The sequence below is a fragment of the Arvicanthis niloticus genome, chromosome 13 (assembly GCF_011762505.2).
Source record: "Arvicanthis niloticus isolate mArvNil1 chromosome 13, mArvNil1.pat.X, whole genome shotgun sequence".
NCBI lineage: Eukaryota > Metazoa > Chordata > Mammalia > Rodentia > Muridae > Arvicanthis > Arvicanthis niloticus.
Window position 1 is genome coordinate 43,939,089 of NC_047670.1, and position 21,856 is coordinate 43,960,944.

Genomic DNA, 21,856 nt, shown 5'->3' on the forward strand with positions numbered 1-21,856 from the left:
TCTCTACCAATATTTCTGTCAGGAAATTAGTTTTCAAAACTGGCAGTATTCAAGTACTCAAGGTACCACCAGCTTTCACATGTGTTAGGGTCAGGAAGAGAAAGGAGAGCCAATTATGTCAGACTCTGCCCTGCAAATGTACAAAGCCAAGAGCCTCCTAGTCCTCTGGACACTATGGGCTATGGGCCTGCTCTAGGCTGCCCACTTCCTGTACTCCCACACTGAACTTTCACTCCCGGCTAGAAGGGAGCTGCTTGGGCCTCCCTATGCAGAGCCGCAGCCTGTCTCCTATACTCTCTACCCAGTTGACACAGCTAAAACTGAAAGCCAGAAGAATGATTCTTCTTGGTCAGAAGGTGGTAGGAGCTGTGGAAAGCCCCAGCATGGCCCCCAGCATGGTCAGTGGTGCATTATCCCAGCCGACTCCTGGAAGGCTCTGACTTCTGACACAGGCTCAATGCTCCTATCTATCACAGAGGAGGGTGGCTCAGGGAGGAGGTGTTCTTTGCAAAGCAACATGAGCTCAAATGGAATCCATGGTGAGCATAGCATGAGAGGGATGGCTGGGCTGCCGGGAAGAAAAGCTCCACTCAAAGGCACACCTGGCTGGCCACAGCCTTTCCTTACCGCAGTATTCACACTCCAGGTCTCCATAAACCTTCCGGATCCGCTCGCAAAGACTGGTGTTCATCTGCTTCTTCTGGAGGCTGTCTAGGACCTTCATGAATGCTGTGCTGCCAGGGTGGTGCTCAGAGGATGGTGTGCAGGAGTCAGGCTGGCACACAGCAACATCCCCTCCATCAGCCACTGTAGGAAGGAGGTCTGAGGACTCTGCTGGGTTTGCCCTGAGACACCTGTTAGAGGCAGAGTCACTGGCTGGCAGAGCAACCACATTCTGCCCTCCACCCGGAGGGCTCTCTGGGTCTGGTCCAGCACTTTTGGCCTTGGCCAGCAGCAGTGTGACATCTTCACCCTGAGTCTGAGCTGAGTCTTGATGCTCTGTGTCCGAGGTTGCCTCGGCAGCACCACGAGGCTCAGCAGAGGAGGTATCATTTTTCAGTAAAAAATCATCTGAAACCACTCCAAGAGAGTTGAGGTCAGAGGAGACCACAGTGGTTTCTAGTTTGCAGGGGGACAGGGAAACACTTTCACTCTGGGGGGTGGCCAAGGGCACAGGTGGGGCATGTGCTTCTCCAGGGGCCTCCAACTCCCTCAGTCCCACCTCAGGCTGAGCTTCCCCAGGACAAGCCTCCTCCTTGCGTACATCAATTTCCGGACACACAAATTCCTCAGCTGCTAGCTGTAGCTGGTCCCCCAAGGCTTCCTGCTGGATGTCCCCACCAGGCTCCAGGAGGCAGAAACTCTGGTTGATGGAGCTGGTAAAGACCAAGGTCTCCTGGGCCGCCCCGTGCGCCTCTCGGATATGGGAGCGCAGTCTGATGGAGCTGACAAACTTCTTGAGACAGATAGCACAGACATACACAAAGGGGTGCTTTCGGACATGCAGTTCCAAGGCCTGGTACTTAGTGGCCCCATGGCCACAGAGCTCGCACGCAAAGGGCCACTTGTCACCATGAACCAGCATGTGGCGGTCTCGGTCTAGCTCATTCTTGAACTTGCGCTCGCAGATGTGGCAGTCATAGAGCAGCTGCCGCTTGCCCTCCCTCGTCATGAGGCGTAGCTCATCTAAGGCCTCCTTGACCTTCTTGTCCTGCGGGTCATGCATGTCCCGGATGTGCTTGATGAGGTTCTTGACGTCTGAGTACTTCTTCTTGCAGAAGCGGCAATGCTGCTTGATTTTCTTGTGTACCCGCTCGATGTGCACCTTGAGGTGGCCCTTGCTGAGGCAGGTGAAGGAGCAGTAGTCACAGGAGAACTTCTCTCCAGTGTGCTTACGCAAGTGAACGTTGAGGTTGGCCTTGATGGCGCTGGCGTAGCTGCACTGGGAGCACTTGTATGGCTTCTCGTTAGTGTGGATCCTGAGGTGGGCCTGCAGCGAGTGCTTGAACTTAAACACCTTGTTGCAGTACTCACAAGTGAAGATCTTCAGCTGCGTGGGACCTAACCTAGGGATGGAAGACGGCACCGTTAACTTCGGGAGACCTGGAAGCTTTCCAATGAACCGACTATGAAGCCAGTGCAGTCAGCTCCAGGGGAGCAGGGCAAAGGTGCGGCATTCATTCACTCAGCAAATGAGGCTTGTGGGTCGGAACAGAACAGGCACAGACAATGAGGAAAGTGGCTGCTGCTCATTGGGGAACATAAACTATAGTGGGAGAGAAGGGAGTCTGGCAGTGTTCCACAACAGCATGGTACTCACTAAAAGGAGTATGTGCAGAAAAGAAAAGAAGACACCACTAAGGGAATAAAGGCTGCTGGGAGCACCTGCTAAGGTAACATCTGAACAGGAAAGGTGGTAGCAAGGGAAGGGAACAGAAACAGGGGATGCAATTCATACAGGCGTGGACATCATGTATGCTTCAAAGCTGTGTTCGTTCTGGGATACAGGAACAGGAGCAAATTCAGTCTCCGTGAGCTTAGTCAGCAAATTTGATAAGCCACACTTGTCTATGCACTCCATTAACTGTGGATCTCATTCTCTTCGAAAGCTAGCATGGGAGAGACACTCTTGAGAGAAAGACCCCTGGCCTTTCTCCATGTCCTCCTTTCTACCCAAAAGGGAGAAAACAGGCAGACGGTAATGCATCTGAAAGAAGACCTATGGTTTGCTAGACGGCAGGGATGTGCCTGCCTGTGGTGAGCAACAGCTGTCGAGAGAGGCATCTGCGAGATCAGCCAGTGCTGGTCCAGGTCTTAGGTAGGAGAGCCAGGTTGCCGGGCAAGCTTACCACTGATATGAACCACACTCCTCTCTCTTGAAACTCTCGTACACAGCTGAGGACTGACTCTCTACCAACTGTCCTCTTCCATCACTGCTGGGTTAGAGCTCAGATGGGGAAAACTGCACTGCCTTTATTAACTTCACACACCATTAAATAAGCAGTTTCTACTGATTAGACAAGGCACCATGTCATGGGTATGTGTTAGATTTCACATACATGGTGGTCAGTAAAAGCATGACCTGCCTCATGGAGCCTATCTCTTTCAATGTGGCAAGGAATACAGTAGATGAAATACAGAGGTCCTCACTAATAATCAGTGAGTGATTACCACCAGCCCTGTGCTGATTATTTAATCCCCACTATCATCAGACCCATTTTACACAGAAGGAAACTAAGCATCTGTCCAACAGTAAACAATTGCTTAGTGACTTGACCCCAAGGACCCCATGGTCTCTGGAGCATGCTTACCCTTCCTCATTCCCCTTATGGCATGAAATCTCTTGTGCACAGCGACTCCTCTACAGTGTGACTGTGAACTTGAAACAGGCTCTTTCAGAGGGGCCACTCCTGCCACCAAAACTGCGGGCACTGAAGTACGTGACTAAGCACCAGGAAGAAGAACACTGAGGGAGATGATCAAGGAAGCAAGAGAGAATGCACCTCTGGCAACTGCTGCTTCCTCTGGAAGGCGTAGTGAGGCTAGCCAATAAGGATTTATGACACACTACTAACCATGCAGTGCTATTAATTAGCCCCATTAAGCTATGCCTACCACAGATATAATGTCTGTATTGATGACAGGATTCATACAACTGTCTCTTTAAATTTAAAGCACTTAAGTGGACTGCAGTCCATAAATACTATAGGGTACAATTCACAGGATAAAATTACAATATTCAAACTTGGAAGTTACTAGTTCACCTGCATACTACGCCTAAAGCTTCTTTAAGAAAAGGAATTTGGATGTTTCTCAAATGACAAAGACATCCAGAAGGTGATACATTTTATAAAGAACACTGAAAAAAAGCCCTGGACTCATTACATTAATTAAATAAGCAAATCTCACCATTTCCTCCTCTGTTGAGAGACTTAAGTGGTCATAAGAAACTCTTTTGCTCTTTTTTTTTTTAATATATATATATTATTAGACAAATACTAAGCGGCGCTTTGAGTGCCTGCTTTGATGGATGGTGGCACAGCTGGTGACAACGCTAACCAGGCTCCATTAGGTTTTACACTGGATTCCTAAGTGATGACTAAGTGCCGGCTCACATTGCTGTGATGGAGACAGAATGCTTTCTCAGTTACCTTACTGCAAGTGTTTCCTATTTGGTGAGAGAGGTCCTTCTGAGAACTATTCAAAGGTCACACACGCTACCACAGTGACTCTACTTCTAGGAACCTAAGGAATAATGAGACAGTCAGGTGAAGGAAGGAACACCTTCACGCCCATTTTTCACAATATGTTAAGTGTAACAGGATGGTTTCCTGCTGCTGTTACATTATTTTCAGTAAGCACGGTGATTTGGGAGGAGCTAATGTGGGAGGAGCAAGGAGAGGAAAAGGAGAAGGAAGAGGAGGAACTAGGAAGAGAGAGGAGAAATGTAGCAGCACAGAGAACCAAACCACATATGGGTCGAGAACAGTCCTGAGTAACGATTTATATCATAAAATTAGATATTGAGAAACAACTCTAATTGTGTGGAAAAATTGTTAATTGAGCATTTCTAAATATATAAAGCCTTTGGATAATAATTAAGCTTTAGAGTCTCATTTCTACCAGGTACCACATGGATGGTGGGTATTGTCTAGGGTTCAGCCAAGCTTTGTGGAGACAGCATGGTAGATTAGCAGAGCCATCTCCCACACTGGCGTCTCAGTCAGAACTGAGCAGCAGTGAGAGCATACCACTGCTCTTGGCCTCAGGCCTTGTCTAGTTGGGAACATGGCAGCCCTATAAGAACATGCCAGATTGTGCCACACCGTTTTAAATATTATCCTCAACAGTTAAGGATAGAAATAGCCTTAAAGCCTCTCACATAGACACAAACTTTGTGTTTAGAGCCTGTTCATATATTTGTCTACTAAGTTCAATGGAGCCATATCCAGCTAAGACTTATCTAGAAAACAATACACACCAGAAGTCCCAGGTTGAAGGGCAGTTTTTGATGTCCATTTAACTTTTAAGTATACATTCCTGGGTGTAACAATTTCACTTGGAGCAGTTTCTACTTCAGGAAATCTTGAAGAAGCTTGGGAAGGTGAATGTCCCAGAGTGTGAATCATTGCATTGTCTAACACAGCAAAAGCATGGTTATTAGACCTGAGTATTGTGACCCAAGTCTATAACATTGTGGCATATGCCTCTGTATACATAGGAAGCTGAGACATGAAAACTATGAGCTTAAAAACAGCCTGGACTACATTACCTTTTTTTTTTTTTAAGCCATTTAAATTATAATAAAAACACATAAGAAGACAATTGGGGTGGGGGGTCATGGGGATGTCAAGACTCCTGGCTGTGTTGGAACTTGTTTTGTACACCAGGCTGGCCTTGATCCACCTGCCTCTGCTCCCGAGTGCTAGAATTAGAAGTCATGCACCACCACTGCCCAGCTACAAATATTTTTAATATGTACTAAAACTGAAAGATTTTTTTTCAAGATTCAGCAAATTTTTTAAAGGAAAAAATATATTTAGTATTTTGTATTTGAAAAAATAAAACATATCTATATTAGTATATTATATATGCATACATAAGCATATATACATTAGAATATCATAAAAAGTACCGAATACACGTTGTGAACTAACAGTGGTATTGAAATCCGTAAAGAATGATTGGTTCCTGCAGCTGCCACCATGAGGGATGTTTCTGTTTTCCCTATTGAAAGGTAGACATTCTCATGGTATGTGCAAACCAGGCACTGTTTGCACCTTTTCAAACTTGAAGGATACATTTGACTTGGTAACATGTGAAGACAAGTGTGTACTCAGTTCTTAGGGTGCACTGTTCTGCTCTGGCCTCTGAAGAACTACACTAGGGCATGATGGAGGGGTGGACGCTTCAGCTAAGCTATAGGTTAAGACCCTATAGATAGGTCATTAATAGAACCCAGGCCAGCAGGTTTACAAATATCCCCTGTTCTGTGTTCATGGCACTTGCAGCCACCTTTAACTAGAGCCCATGGGACAACTCACCTGCTTGACTTCATGGGCTGCTCATATGGGGTCTGCTGAATGGCATATTCTTGGTACCCTCTCCTCGGCACCAGGTCTGCTGCAGTGGTCTCAGGAGGGGGTGATCCTGTTTCAGGGGGCCCAGCCTCCACTGGAATAATCTTGGTAGCACCTGAGATTGATACACAGTGCATTGTTTACTGAGAGGTGCTAGCTGTAGCCTAATCAGCAGAGTAAGCATGTCCTGAGGGGCATTTTACTGTAGGACTTCCATGCAACGCATTGTTTTCTTATTCACATAACAGATTTAAGTGTGTGTGTGTGTGTGTGTGTGTGTGTGTGTGTGTGTGTGTGTGTGTTTTATATGAAAATACAGTGTTTCTAGTAATATGCCCAAATGTCTTCTTGAAGTACAGTTTCACTCAATCTGATTATGAAACAGTCAAATATAAATATGTCTCTTGCAAGACTTTCTACACAGCCACAGCTGTTAAACTTGAAGCTAGTATAAAGCCACATTAAGGCAGCAAGGGGTGGCAGAGCAGTCAGCAAAGTAGGAATGTGAGTACCCTAATGTTACTGATTCTCTTCCCATTAACAGAAATGGCAGGTCCAAAGAGAACACCCTCCCTCCCAGGTCACCTTTGTTTCTGCAACTCTATAACATAAACCAACCCAAGACCTCTCAGAGCTGGAACACTCTGTGGGTGTAGGTGCGTGTACATGTGTGTGAGTATGTGACACTGGGTATAAGTATGTGCATGGATGTGAGTGTGTGTGTATGTGTATGTGTGTGTTTCAGTCTATGTGTGAGAAAATGTGTGTGTGCGTGTGTGTGTGTGTGTGTGTGTGTGTATCAGTCTATGTGTGAGAAAGTAAGTGTGTATGAGTATGTATGTGATTGTGTTTTGGTGTAAGGGTCTGTGTGGGTGTGTTGAATGTACATGAGTATAAATAGGTATGAGAGGTGGAGGGAGTGTGCATTAGTATGTGTGTGAGTGTGTGTGAGAGTGTATGTATGAGTGTGACTGTGGGTGTATATATGTGTGAGTTTGGGAGTGGAGCAGGGGTGGCGTTAGAGATTCCAGCTACCATGTGGTTCTAAAACACCAAAGGGAATTGCTTATGCTTTTACCCTCATGAGAATCTCCAAATATTACTACAAATTTTTGAGAAAAATTGTGGAAATTTTCTCTAATATCCACTGAGAACAGGAAACTGTCCTATGGGACTTTCCTTATCCACAATAATATTTCTCTGAAGCAGAGTGGGCAGATGAAGTGACTTTCTAGAAAATTCAAGTAGCCTACTTTCCTATGGTCTTTTCTCTCCTGAACCTTACTCTGTAGTCAAGTATAAAAGAGAAAACGTATTCAGAGTTTCCACTTTCAATGTCTACTACTGGTACTGAAAATAGATGCTTAAAGTGGGTAGCCGTTCTGAAAACCCTGACAATGTCCCCATTTTATTAGACAGCTAATATCCCCAAAGCATGCAAAGAGAAAAAAAAACAAGATTATGATATCTTGGACACTATCACAAACTGTTTGTGCTACCTAGTTTTATGTCAACCTTAATGATAGTTTGAAATCCATCACCAACTGTGCTGGCTAGTTTTTAATGTCAACTTGACCCAAGCTAGGGTCACCTGCAAAGAGGGAACCTCAATTGAGTAAATGCCTCCATCATGGCCTATGAACAAGCTTTGGAGAACTTTGATGTGGCAGGGCCTAGGCCACTGTGGACAGTATCAACACTAGGCAGGTTTGTGTAAGAAAGCAGGCTGAGCCAGGTGTGGTGGCACATGACTTTAGTTCCAGCAAGCCATGAGTGAGGAAACCAGTAAGTTGCATTCCTCCATGGCTTCCGCTTCAGTTCCTGACTCTGGGTCCCTGCCTAGAGTTCCTGGCCTGACTTACCTCTGTGATGACCTGAGAGTGACAAGAAATAGACTATTTCTTCCCCAAGTTGCTTTTGGCCATCTTTTATCATAGTAATAGAAACTCTTAAGACATTGTTTGTTAGTTTGTTTGTTTTCCTAAAATAGTCTTTCCTACAAGAAACCTTTTAGAAAAGAAGATATATCTATAAGAAGAAAAAATAAAAAAATAAAAAAACCTTCTAGTACTAAAAAAAAATATTTGTAATGAATACCATGAAAATGTGAAGAAGCCAGGCAGTGTCTGTCAGGGCCTGGAGAACAGCTGCTGCTCTTGTGTGGGCTGAACGGGCAGCTCCCACCAAGGTGGCTGTCACTGTAGCTGACAGTAGCACCACCAGTTGAGCAGATGAGGAGAAGCACAAAAGAGACTGTTCTTGCATACCTGAGTGACACTAGAGTAGGCTGAGGAGACAGGAGACAACCCCAGAGGATAAGGAGGTCTGTGATCTTACTCACTGGTGACTAAATGAAACTCCACTAGGATACCTAACAGACAGGCTCTGACCTAGGCCTCCTTCCTCAGGCTGCCCCAAGAGCAGCTTGTGCTACACGTTCTTATTGTATCATTTCCAGCCTGTCTGCAGTCACCTGGAATTGCTTCATGAGCAGTTAAGACCACGCTGATGATGGGTTTCTTCGTTCCAGAAAGCTGCCCTGCCTCCTTTCCTGAGATCTTCTGGACTTTCTCTGTTTTCTGAGCCCGGGGTCTTTTTGAAGCCTTTTCTCGATCATCTTCTTTGTATGTCTTTTCTAGATCAAGGTCTGACTCGTTACCTAGGGAGCAAATGCCAAAATGTATAAGCTTTCCATTCATACCAGTTGGAGAGGAAATACAACTCTTACCAGAGGTGACAGCAAAGGAGATGCCTCCATCCCTCCATCCTCATACCCACCCCCATTCTTTCTTTCTCTTCCTGGCCCACAGTGCTTGCAGGACATTGTGCTGGCTCATCCACCATTGCTTGCTGGCTCTTCACAACTCAATGTAAAACATGTTCATTGTATCCAGGTCACAGCTGGGTACTGGGAATACACTGCTGGACAAAGCAGCATATAGACCCTGGGCTTATTTTCATGAACCATCATTCATATCAGCACTGCAGAGAAAATGAGTTGAGATCACAGTCTAAAAAAGTCCTTCTCTTAATCAACTTATGCTTCCCAGGTACATTCCCTATGCCAGGCATGGCAGACATATGATAAGAACATACCAAGCTCTCAAGGGCCCTCCACTCCAGAGCAGACAAAGAGATAGCAGATGTGATCAAGAGCAGTCTCTGTTCTGTGTTGTATGAAACAAGAGGAAGGGACAGGATGCTAGAGGCTACCTGATAGGTCAGAAGGGCTTTATGGAGCTCTTAGCTACGGCTGACTGAAAAGCAAGGGCTAATGAAGCACTGGATGGGGAAGTTAGGAACCATTGATGAGGACAGAGCTATGCAGTCTTAGGAATATGTGTGATAATAAATGGCAGTGCTCCAGTCTAAAGGAAGACAGAGGCAAGGGATAAGTACTTGGCTGAGCATCCTGGAGGCTATACCTTCATGAAAAAAGAAGAGGGTGACTAAAACAGATGTGAAGACTAAGAGGTAAGTCTAGTAAAATCATGAATGCTGAGAAGAGCCGCAATCTCCCTCTGGTAAGGACACTAAGCCTAGTCAACCTGCATTAGAAAAGATATAGACTGTGTCTGGCCTGGCCCTGCTGGGGACGTGAAGTGATCGTCACATCCTTTGATGGCTCCTAAAAAGGACAGTATGTCCAGGTTTTTACAGGAGCTATTGTTTTGTCAAGGCTAGTTGCCACCTTGCCTTTCTTAAGACAATGGGGAAGCCAAGCAAAACATATTTAGGGCATCGTAGGACCTGTTGCATCCCATATGCATCTCCTGAAGGGAATGGCGAGCAACTGAAGCCATCTAATCCAAGGAATAGCTGGGCTGGCTTCAAGCTTTACATGTATGCCATGTTGTGGAAAATGAAATAAATGGATTCACAAACCATTCAAATGCACTGCAGAACAAATGCATCAGTTACAGACGTACAACAGCAGCCATGACACGTCCAGTCTTGGTATTAGCCTGAGGAGTGAGACTAGCCTTCACATGGCAGTGAAGGACAAAGGAGCACTCTAGAATGCAAACACCTGGAAGTCCCAGATGAGCTAAAGCAGAGGGAATGAGGGGACAGAGAGCTGTACTAGAATCACCAGGTCTGAAATGACCCAGCTGAGCGCCAGATCTTCAGAGTGTCCAAAGAGAACACTGGGAATGATTCCACACACCCCTGTATGAGGCATGTGTGTAGAGGACAGACCAATGGATGCAGCCCAGGTGAGCATACAGGCAGCTGGGAAGGTGGGTTTTGGAAAGTGCAGGAATATATGGGGTTATCATGGAGGTGAGATTGGAACCAAGAAACAATGAGGCAGAGGCAGTGAAGTGGGGTGGGGAGACGGGCAAAGGACAAAAGACAGGCAAAAACCAATAATCAGTGCTTCCTACATCTCAAGTCAGCTCCTGCCAGCCCAACACAATGCACCAGTAAACGTACAACAGATAACCTAGCAGCCATGCTGGCTGAGGTGAAGCTGAGGAAACAGAATGATCAAACCAAGTATTCACATTGAGTCCCATAAACCAACAGTACTTGCTAGGCTCCTAGATCATCTCCAGACCTGCAGGAAACAGTCTGGGTTAGTCTTTAACAGAATAGTATTAGTATTAAATATATCAACATTAAACAAAAGAGAAAGGTGATAGGAGGCATCGTGAATCAGCATCGCAGGCTGCTCTCCAAAGCCCAAAGTCAAGGAGCAACACGACGCTACCACCTTCAGACCCTGAGAGCACTAGGATGGGCACAGCACCTGCTGGTCTCCAAGGATGCCGGCAGAGCCTCCATGTTGGCAAGCTTGCTATGCAACATGCCTCACAGAAATTTTTGCCTTGTTTGATTTTTTAAGAGGCTATTACAAAGACATTTCCAGAAGCCTACAAATTGTCTGAGTCACAGAAGTCTTTTCGTCACCTAGATTTTGTGATGTGTGCACATAAATACTACAGCAGGATATTTTGGATGCTATAAAAAGGTAGAACAACATCTAATGGATATTTTTTTTTTTGCTTGTAAAATGGTGTCTTACTCTATAACAGAATTCACCATGGGATATGATTCAATATGTGGGTGACATGCCAAGAATAGATATGTTGACATAAAAAAAAAAAAAAGAACCTGAAAATCTGAGTTTACCATAAGCTTAGCCTGGTGAACAATATAAATCCACAACAAACAAACAAGGGTACACACTGTCAACCAGGGCAATAAGAATGAAGAGGTCCCACCCGCTGCAGGGGATGAACAGCAGCAAGCTCTGCTGCAGGCACCAGGTGTACACACTGCAGAAGTGAGTGTGAACAGTTGTCGCTGGCAGCGGGTGAAGGCTTGGAAGCCACATCAGACTAAGAAACACAGGAGCTGAGGGACCTGTGTTGGCCCTGTGAGAGAAGAGACTAGAAAAAGAACCCTCACTTTAACTACTGCAGCAACTCCGACTCCCTCCTTCTGGCTGCAGTGTGGTCAGGCTGTTGGTAAGCACCTGGGCTGCTTATTTCCCCCATCATTGTGGCAAAATGGCTGACAGAAGCAGCTTAAGTGGTACAAGTTTGCTTTAGCTAACAGTTCAGAGGGAACAGTCCACTATAGCAGGCGGTGACAGAGCTGGGTCCAATAAATGGCAATGGGAGCGCAAGGTGTCTGATCATGTAACTGTGACAGTCAGGAAGCAAAGAGTTCTGACCAGAAGCTGTAACCATCAAAGGTCACTACCAACCAGTGTCTCCTGTGCTGGCCATGCCTCCATTCAAAGGGGCCCACAGCTACACACCCCCAATTCCACCCTCTGAAGGAATGCCACCAGCCTTTGTAGGAACTGAGAATACACTGCAGCACCTGCAGAGTGCCTGGGCTATAGGATCCAGGCTTGGCCAGTCAGGGCTGAGAGAAGGCTGTCAGGAGTTTCTGAAAGCACTTTTCTTTCTTAATAATCAAAATATTGCTCACAGACTTAACCAGGTCCACTTGTTGAACCAAATCACAAGCCACTAGGAGAAAGCAAGGAAAAGTTTGTTCATCATGCTCATAGAGGGAAAGACAGGTCCCACAGCACTGTCACTCAGACAGCCTGGACTACTGACCCCAGACAGCTTGTCCTATGGAGACTCTGCTTATGTAAACTTGCTTTTAACTGATGTTTCTAGTAGGATCTTACACTAGCCTCCACCTTAGATCCAGAATGAACCATTCTACAATCCAAATCTAATCAAGTTACTCTCATATGTGGCTACCCTGCTGTCTCCATTAGGAGATAGTAAGTATCAAAGTCTGTACAATTTCCACAAACCATCTGTCACACTACCCACTGAGGCCTTTCTTTGAGGTGTTTTACACACTCTATTGCTTCCTCTGACTTTGGGAGCTTTTCTACTTTCTCCCCCACCCTACCCCACCCCTGCCAATGCCAATATTCTCTGTAGCTTCCTTTTCATTGGAAAATTCAATAGCTCTGTAATGGATCTGCTTCTTTAGAAACTGTGTTGGATTTAGTCCTACTGTGTGCACACTGCCAATGTGCCAACATAGATATCCACTGTGTGCTCACTGCTAATGGCCAACAAACATATCCAGCAGGCTGCTAACAGTGGAGGAAAGTCAGTATGCAAACATTACAGTGTCTCCAGTCAGGATCTTCCACGGCAGGGAAAGATTCACATTGGATGTGAAAAGAAGAAAGAAGTCAGTCACCCAGCAGACGTCATAATCCACCTGAGCCAGTGAAGTGCAGGACTTGGCGGGCAGGCAGTGTAAGTTTGCACTTTCTATGTATGGGCTGTGCTCTGATGTAGCAAACACATCTCACACCAACATCCCTACTGCTAGTCAGAAAAGCTACAAAGACTAAGCCCATCATTGGTTAAACCCTTTTTTCATCTGTCTCCCAAGTAAAACAGAAGCCCAGGGAGGTTAGCAGGGTTCAGCCCATTCCACTGAGCAACTTCCACAGTGCCCATTAATGACAAAACAAAGTAGAAAGAGATACTCAACGCAGTGGAGAGAGATAGGAAGAGCTACAAATCTCAGATGAGCAAAGTCATTTATTCCTTAAACAATTAACAAGGAAGGTTCCAGGTGTCTGGCCCTACATGGGGTACTAGGGACCTGAAAAATGGCCAGGCCTGTTGCCCATCCTGTGGCAACTCAAAAGAAACCAGGAGTAACAACAACTAGACACCAGTCATGCAGCTCACTGGACCTGCCACTGTCTGTCCCCTTGTGAGGACTACTCCCAGTTCCTTAGACACAACAGAAAACCAAGGTGGAGAAAGAGGGAGGAATGACATAGGTGAAACTCTCTCTAAAGTGGCAGAGCAGCATCACATGTAAGTCTATTCAACTGCAAGCATGTCCCACTGTCCTCTCTTGCCCCTTAAACTGTGCAAAGCCGGCAGTTAGACAAAGTACACGGAAAGGAGTCAACTGCACGTGGAGTTCCAGAATGAGACAAGAATGTGATCAAATAGCAAAGCCTATACAATAGAACAATATACATTCTAACAGAATATGGCCCAGACACAACAGAGGGGCCTAGTTGATACTGAAACAGCAGGTCTCAACTGTCCTAATGCTGTGACCCTTTTCTGCAGTTCCTCATGTTGTGCTGACCCCCCAACATAAAATTCTTTTGTTACTACTTCATAGGTGTAATTTTGCTACTGTTATCGATCATAATGTAAAGACTTGATATGTGGTCCCGAGAGGGTCGTGATCCACAGGTTGAGAACTGAAGCACTGGACCATGATTGCCACAACGATCTCTGCTGTCTCTAGAAAGCTGGCCAGCTTACAGGCAGTTCATATACTGCAGCTGCTCAGGAGCCCCCCCCCAATCCCAGCTCACTCAGACAGGCCCAGGCCATCTGTGCTTAAGGCTAATTTGGCCGGAATAAAGACTGGCATTTGCTCTCTGTGCCTTCGACTGGGTCTCTGCACACAGCGAGAGGCTGTTTGCTCCTAATCACTTTATGCAGCTGAGCAGCCCCACTCGAGCCTGGGCAAAAGCCTGCCATGCGCTCAATTGCACAGCTGGCTCCTAGAGCAACAGATGCAGTGCCAGGGCCAGGCACTCTCAATGCCATTAAGGCTGTCTAGGGTATTCCCAGTTCTTCTGGCTGGGCAGCCATGCTCCTTGTTATGAAGAGGCAATTCTCTGTTCAGCAGACAAGTGTTTATTTCCCCAGCACAGAGGAGACTGAACCCTAAAGTCGCCCCCTCTCCTGAGATGGCAGAGTGAGGGACTCCGCAGGTCCAGGGTCCCCAGTTAGTGCCAAGAAATGTGGGAAAATTACTCTTGTTCAAGAGAATGCCTCCTTGACATCTGTCCCCCTCAGTATGCCTGATCTGAGGAATGGCTGAAGGGTTGACAAGCTGATGACAGTCTGCCTCTCTGTCTGCCTCTCTGTCTGGTTTTATGGTTATGAAGGTTCATATACCTGCAAGCATGTATGTGAACCATGCGCATTCATTGGCCACAGAAGCCAGAAGGCATTAGAAGCCCCAGTATGAGAGCTACAGATGGCCGTGAGCTCCTGTGTGGGTGTGCGGAAGAGCAGTTCTCTGGAAGAACAGCTACAGCTCTAACCACTGAGCCATCACACCAACCCCAAGCTGATGCCTTTAAAGAAACACATCCAAGTTCCAAAAATAAAGACAGCAAAGGCATCTGGGTTGTGGGGTGCTCTTCATGCATGTGTAGTCACATGCTGGTTGAAGCTGGCGTGCTTCTAAAGGTCTATGCTAAAAGCTTAGTCTGCAGCCTATGGCACAGTGGAGGTGGAGACACCACTAAGAAAAGAGACAGAGGTCTAGTGAGAACTCAGATCAGTGGACAAGCCCCAGGATATCCTAAGATGCTCCTCCCACCGTGTACAGCAGAGTCAAATGACCAGAGATTAAAACTTCTGAATCTTTCCTCTTTATAAGTCAGTTATCACAAGTATTTTATCATAATGACCTAAAAAAAAAAAAAAAAAAACATATTAGCACACGCAGTTAAATCTAAGGTAGCATTATCTTTCAACAAGTTCTAGAAAAGATTCCTATTCAAAAGATAACAGAACAAACATTTTAGGAGATCAGCAGCTGAAATTCATCTGAGATACTTAAGCTTTAGGACAAACTACAACATGTCAAACCCCTACAACCTTTTCTTGTCCCAACTGATGATCTGTGTCGTCAGGAAGGGGAGGAGGGCAATGTCAACCCCATCAGCAGCTGTGAGTTTCACACGGAACACTCTGCAATAGTCTCGGGCACCTGCACTTCCTGCAGTCAGTATCACAGGAGAGAGAAACCACACTGCTGTAGCCATGCCTTGGTCCCTCCAGGCAAAGCCCTGTCGAGAGCTGTGACCAGGACTCCTAACTTTTCCTACACACATGCCTGTGCCTTTCTAGCCAACCATTTCCTACATCTTTTCTTTTTATTACCTCCTCTCTCTCCCCCCCCCCCCATTTCCTACAACTTTTTTCCACTCTAAGGCTTTTTTAAAATCTGTGCTTTCAAAGAACAAGGTCCTTAGCCAAAGTCCCCTTGTCCATCAGATACTGTATTATACTTCAGTACTGTGTGATGTCAGCTTTGTCTGTCAAGAAACTGGGATGGTAACTTTTGAACGATTTTTAACGGTAGGATCTTTGAAAGTGACCTGTTCAGGCAATTTCAGTGTTATCAATCAATTTAGACATGCCAACTAAGGTGGAAAGAAGGGGGTGGTCCCACTACCACCCTCTCACTGTCTCGCACATCTGTCCTTGGTCTCTGCAGTTCTTTCCTCTGAGCCCTTTTGAAGGGCTCTGGTAACGGTGTCAAAACTGCTGGACTGGGGTGTACCACATACTTGGCCAAATGTCACTAGATGTAAAAGTCAGCCTTGAGAAGGCATGGCAGAGATCATCAGAGACTATGTCAAGGGCATCACCACTGAGAGCCTGCTCCGCCTTTCCACTGCAGCCATTTAGAACTCTCACATCTAAGAGCAGCATCTGCAGAATGAGTCACTGTGAGACTCATGAGCAAACACTCACAGTGCCTTCTCACGGGGTGAAGCAAGCACACACAAGAAGTTCTCAAGACAGACATGTCTGTCGCATTGCAAGTCCAGCTCAGGTCTGGGCTGGAACTCAGTCACCTCAACCTTGACTGGTTTCAATTATGCACGAAAACACAAGGCTAGGCAGCAGGCAGGTACACACAGCCCATTATGTTCCTTTCCCCACCCTCAGAGCTGGCCCATAGGGGTCATAGCTTCACCAATACAAAGTAAATTAAAGTATGATGTGATTCCAAATAGGATTCCCTGCAAGGCCCTCAGTGGATGCCCGAAACCTTCCTTGCATGGTGTTGAGCTCTGCACATGCGGTAGTTCCATACTTGTGTTTTATAGGCAGTGTGACGTGGTGGGAAGGAGTAGCTTAGTGGGCTGGCCAAGGTGTTCCCCTGAGGAATAGGCTATGCCACTGGCCTAATATAAAGGGGGTTTATTGGTGGGAAGGGAAGAGGACCTAGGGAAGAGGTGGAGGCAGAAAGTGGTACAGAGAAGGACAGAAAGAGAGAGAAGAGGAGGCCAGCCTGGTAAGGAGTGTTCTTAAAAGTCTGGCTCTTGGCTTTGTACCTAGAGGCCAGAGATACAAGCTGTTGCTAGGTAACTGTTGGGCAGAGCCTAGAGGAATTGCTAACAATACTAACCACAGTTATGATGTGTTTTCCTAAATATATATATGGCTATAAGTATTGATTTAGAAATCTGACTCAGAAAGATTAATAACGATCACCACTAATAAACCGATCATGATAATATTGCAATAAAAATGGCCTAAAATTCTTAATTGTTTACTCCTAGAATTTTCAGACTGTGTCTGACCATGCATAATTGAAACCAATCGAGGTTGAGGTGACTGAGTTCCAGCCCAGACCTGAGCCGAACTTGCAATGCGACAGACATGTCTGTCTTGAGAACTTCTTGTGTGTGCATGCTTTACCCTGTGAGACGGCACTGTGAGTGTTCGCTCATGAGTCTTACTCTGCTACCTAGCCTTGTGTTTTCCCAAGTTTCTGAAAACCACAACACTTAATTTCTTGACATCTGTGCAAAGCCGCTCTTCAACCCCAGCAAATTAACATAATTCTCTGTATTTCGTTTCCTTTGGAAATGAAAGCATTTTAAAAAGTGATGACACTGCACAGGAGAAAGCGAACCTTAGGAAGGGAGGCAGATGTTACTGGATGCGTGCACACTACGCTCCGGCCCTTCCCTTGTACCCCGGCCTGAACACCCTTGCATGCAGTGATGTGTTCTGACAGAATACTAGAGGCAGCCATTGCAAAGAAGCAAATGACCTGTCATTTTAAGAGTAGATATGGAGAAAAGGACCCATGGACCCTGGCATTCTCTAGCAGTCCCACTGGTCTCTCTGGGCTACCCTCTGCTTTTCTTTCCCATTCTCAGACCCCTATGTGATTATTAGGGGTCACACAATAGACCTCAGAGCCCTCTGGCCTCGAATGTGTCTAGCCACTGGAGGTACCAGCAAGAGGTAAAAGAAAAAAAAAAGAGAGAGTAAGGTGAACCTTTATTCCCAGATTCCCTTGCTCCCAAATGATCACTGAGTAACTTCATCTCAGCCCCACTGTAACAGGGCCCCAGGCCTTAGCACAACTGACTCCACGATGGAAGTACCACTGAAGCCATAAAACTCATCATGTAGATAGCACCACCTGACAAAATGAAAACAAAAACCTTATCCATTAAAGTCCATAGTTCTGGCAAAGTCTCTAAATGTACTAACCTTGTCTGTTGGCTTCTATAGCTCTGCTTCTGGCTAATTCTTCTTGTTAGCTGAAGTATGGTAATCCAGAACATGTGTTTTGTGCTTAAAAGCTCACCCTGAGAAAGGCACAGGGCTACACTGGAGTCTGCAATACCCAGCATAGTCACTGGCCAGGATAATAAGGCATTCTATTGGTTTAAACCCACCATGTCCAGGTACTCTCCTCTGGTGGATACTCTACAACACAACCGCATGGCGTTCTAAGATCTCCTAACCCTAGCTTTCTACCTATTAGGGTAACATGATCCCAGTGGCTCCTCTATACCAGGCTCATTACTCTGAGCCTCCAGCTCCATTCTGCACTGCTCACCCACCTACTTCTCCAAAAAGGCAAGCATTGTTGCTACATACCTCTGGTGATCCCAGGTCCTCAAGAAGCTGCCCTAAATGTCTAGTTCTTCGGCTTCCATCACTCCCATGGACCATCTTTTCACATCCCAAGCAACTAAGGACATTGATGTTGAAGCCTTGTACTAGCTGCCTCAACACTCTGACAGGTGGCATTCTCTTGTACATGTTCAGTCGACTAAATTGGATCCTCTACCAAAATTAAGCTATCTTCTCTACCAAACCTGTTTATCACCCTGGGTATCTGAGATTGGCAGGTTTGCCCTTGTCAGCTCAAGCTCCCAAGCTAAGAACAACACAGCCAGCCCCCAGCTCTCTCCCATAGCATCTCTAAAGTGGGCTCCCTTCTATCAGTCTTAGCCACTGAATCAGATACCTCAGCATCCTACATGGAATCCTTGTGTGTGGTTGCTGGTTCCTCTGTAACTGAACTGACACTATGTCCCTCTCCCATGCTCCTCACACCTCCTCAAGCCTTCAAATATCTCTTCCATCTCCACACTTCAGAACCAGATCTTCAGCTGCAGAGCAGCTCCATACCACCCTTGCAGACCTCCAGCATGTCCTACCTACTACCCACTACCTACTAGGACATGCCCGAAGTTTGGCAGACTTTTCGTGTCCAGTACCTTCAGAACTGTATGGCAAGGGCCTCTGCTTTGTGAACACCATTTAGTCATCAAGTACCAGAGATACAGACAGCATGCACTTGATGATTCCAGGTCATAGCAGGGGTTCAAAAGCTACCATTCTGTTTACCCCCTTACCTATAAACATGCATACACCCACATATTCGCTTCCAAATCTGCTGAGTGTCCCCCTATGCTTGCACAAAAGAAGCTATAGTAGTTATTGCACATTATTCACTTGACTGACTCACATAGGAGATCTCTCTCTCTCTCTCTCTCTCTCTCTCTCTCTCTCTGTGTGTGTGTGTGTGTGTGTGTGTGTGTGTGTGTGTGTGTGTGTGTTTCTAAAGAGGATTAATTCAGGAAGAAGAACTCACCCTGAATGCTGGCCTATCTGCCTTTCTGGTTTGGGATCTGGACTGAATATAAATGAGAAAAGGAGCGATGCTGAGCAGCAGCTCTGACCACTGGGCGTCCTGATCCACCCAGACATGAGCCAGCAGTTCACCATGACTTCATAACAGACTAAACCTTTCAGACTGAAAGCAAATCCCTTCTTACCTTCAGCTCCTTAAGGAGCTCTGTCACAATGGTGTGGTAATTGATGCAGAAGGATGTATACAGAAGGTGTGTTCCTTTTGTGTTGATGTCTTCAGCTTTCTGCTTACTACCCCTCCTCTTCCACTGGGCTCCCTGTCCCCATTCTCCACACTCAAAAGGGTAGGATGTGAACCCATATTTTCCATCCTTTAACTCCCCACAGAAAGTCACAGAATTCTCTGCATGTCACATGTCTTCCCAACCAGTGCACTACAGTTTATAGACATTAGTTTATGTGCATTCCTGAATTGTTAACACTGCACTAATGTTCTAACGCACCTATTCTAAATTGCCCCAGAACTAATTCAATCTCAGAATGCCCTAGAGAGTCAAATGGTATCAGCCACATTGAGGAAAGACCCGAACAGTTGTCAGAACAGCAGACTGATAAGGGATTATATTCTGGGACTCTGCCACCAATTTGTTCCACCTTGCTAATACAGCAGTTTAGGAAATTTCCCAGCTTCACCACAATTCTCTCTAACCTACTGAATATGCATCATCCCTTCCCTCTTCCCTCGGGCTTTCTCTTGTGCTGAGGGAAAGACAGGTGAGCTGCTTCTAACAGCTTCCATGAAGAGATTTCAATAAAAGTGAGACCAGGACAGGCAGAGGCCTCCATGTGGCATGCCCCTCCCAACACTAGACACTCAATGAGCGTACCACCCAGACCTCCTCTCAGGGAGAACATATTCCTGCTTCACCTCCAGGTTTGGTACACACAATCAAGCAGCAAATTCCTACAGACCCTTTTCACTTCCTCCCCTACCACTACAGCAAGCTAGAGATGGCAGAAACTCACACCCCACAAACTACTACTGCAGGAAACCCCCAAGATTCCCCGTTAGTGGTATGATCCTGCCCTTCACACAAGCTTCACTCCTCCATTGTATTTCATATATCTGCACCCCTGTTCTGCTCCCCAGACACTCAGCCGCTCCAAGGATTGGATGTGTCTAATTCAAGTATGATCCTCAAAGTCTACCTTAGCTTCCACCAGCAGCAGCAGAAGCTCAGGGGTAAACAGAGAAGAGAATGTATGTGCTGCGAAGGCTCACTTAACACTCAACTACAGCAGGCTTCCTCAACATCTTGAAGCCTAGGTAATTCGTTAAAGGGCTGCCAACCCTGGACCATCTATTCCAGGACAATGTAGCTCGGAAAGACTGACACAGGGACACAGAGCAGTCCTCTCGACCAGGCTTACCATAAGTAGTAATTGCTTGTGTCAGGTCCAATGGAAATTGTACTGGCCCTCATTCTGGGGCCCCATTCCCTTCTACCAAAGGAGCCATGTCTGCAACACTGTCAGAAGGGACAAACGGCTATCTTTGGTCCCATTAATACATCAAAACTTTAGGCTCAGTGTATCACAAGTACCTGTGGCTCTCCTTATCCCCTACCCTAAACCTCTCTAACTCATGGGCTAGTCTTCACCTAGCTCCTCATTCCCATATAACACTGCTATTCTGCCATGAACTAACTAACTCTCTCTCTCTCTCTCTCTCTCTCTCTCTCTCTCTCTCTCTCTCTCCCTTCCTCCCTCCCTCCTTCCCCTTCTCTCTCTGTCTCTCTCTCTGTCTCTCTGTCTCTCTCTCTCTGTCTCTCTCTGTCTCTCTCTGTCTCTGTCTCTCTCTGTCTCTGTCTCTCTCTCTCTCTCTCTCTCTTTCTCTCTCTCTCTCTCTCTGTCCTCCCTCCCTTCCTCCCTCCCTCCACCCTCTCTCTCTGCTCTGGACTCTTTCCAGATGCCTCTGGCTATACTTTCCCTCATATCTACAATAAAAACCTTCCCCTCAACAATACTCTGGAGGGGTTGGTTATATTCTCCATTTATAAATCTGGTGCTGAAACCCTCAGTTTATACACACTTACATCTCTGCTCAATAAAGCCTAGGGACAGGAGCTGCATTACATGCACCCCAGTCCTGGCCTGTTCACACTGGAAGAGAGCAAGCAGCCCCCTGAAATGCAGCCAACAGCACAGCCATCGGTTGGCTGCTGCTGCCTCCGTCATGTTCCAGCCCTCCACTGCAGTCCTCAGAGCACGCAGCCTTCAGTTGCCTCAAACATATGGCCAGAGCCTTCCTTTACAAAGTATTTCTTTAAAATCTTCTGGGGAAAGATTTAGTGGGTACCCCAGACCCTTGAAAAGGTGACCAAGCATCCTTTGTTTCAAAAACAGGCAAAAAAAAAAAAAAAAAAAAAAAGTCAAGATCCAGAGTGCAGGACGCTGCCTCCTACAGATTGTGATGCTTACATCAAGAGCTGGATCATGGGCGTCTCAGAGATCGAGATTCAATTCTTCACTTCCAAATGCACTCTCCACCCAGATTTAAGAAATGTCTCTAGTCTAGCAGACCCTCCATTTCTT

At 46.2% G+C, this 21,856-nt stretch overlaps 1 protein-coding gene across 3 annotated transcripts in view; it reads right to left on the reverse strand.

Moving 5' to 3' along the window:
- Zfat (zinc finger and AT-hook domain containing) overlaps positions 1-21,856 on the reverse strand; it is a 179,050-nt gene that overhangs the window by 96,593 nt on the left and 60,601 nt on the right. For all 3 annotated transcript variants that reach the window (XM_034517182.2, XM_076911435.1, XM_076911436.1), the window contains exons 4-6: positions 8,554-8,739; positions 6,045-6,195; positions 628-2,066 (exon numbers count right to left, since the gene is read on the reverse strand). In XM_034517182.2, coding sequence (XP_034373073.1) covers positions 628-2,066; positions 6,045-6,195; positions 8,554-8,739 — 1,776 coding nt within the window. The remainder of the gene's footprint in view (positions 1-627; positions 2,067-6,044; positions 6,196-8,553; positions 8,740-21,856) is intronic.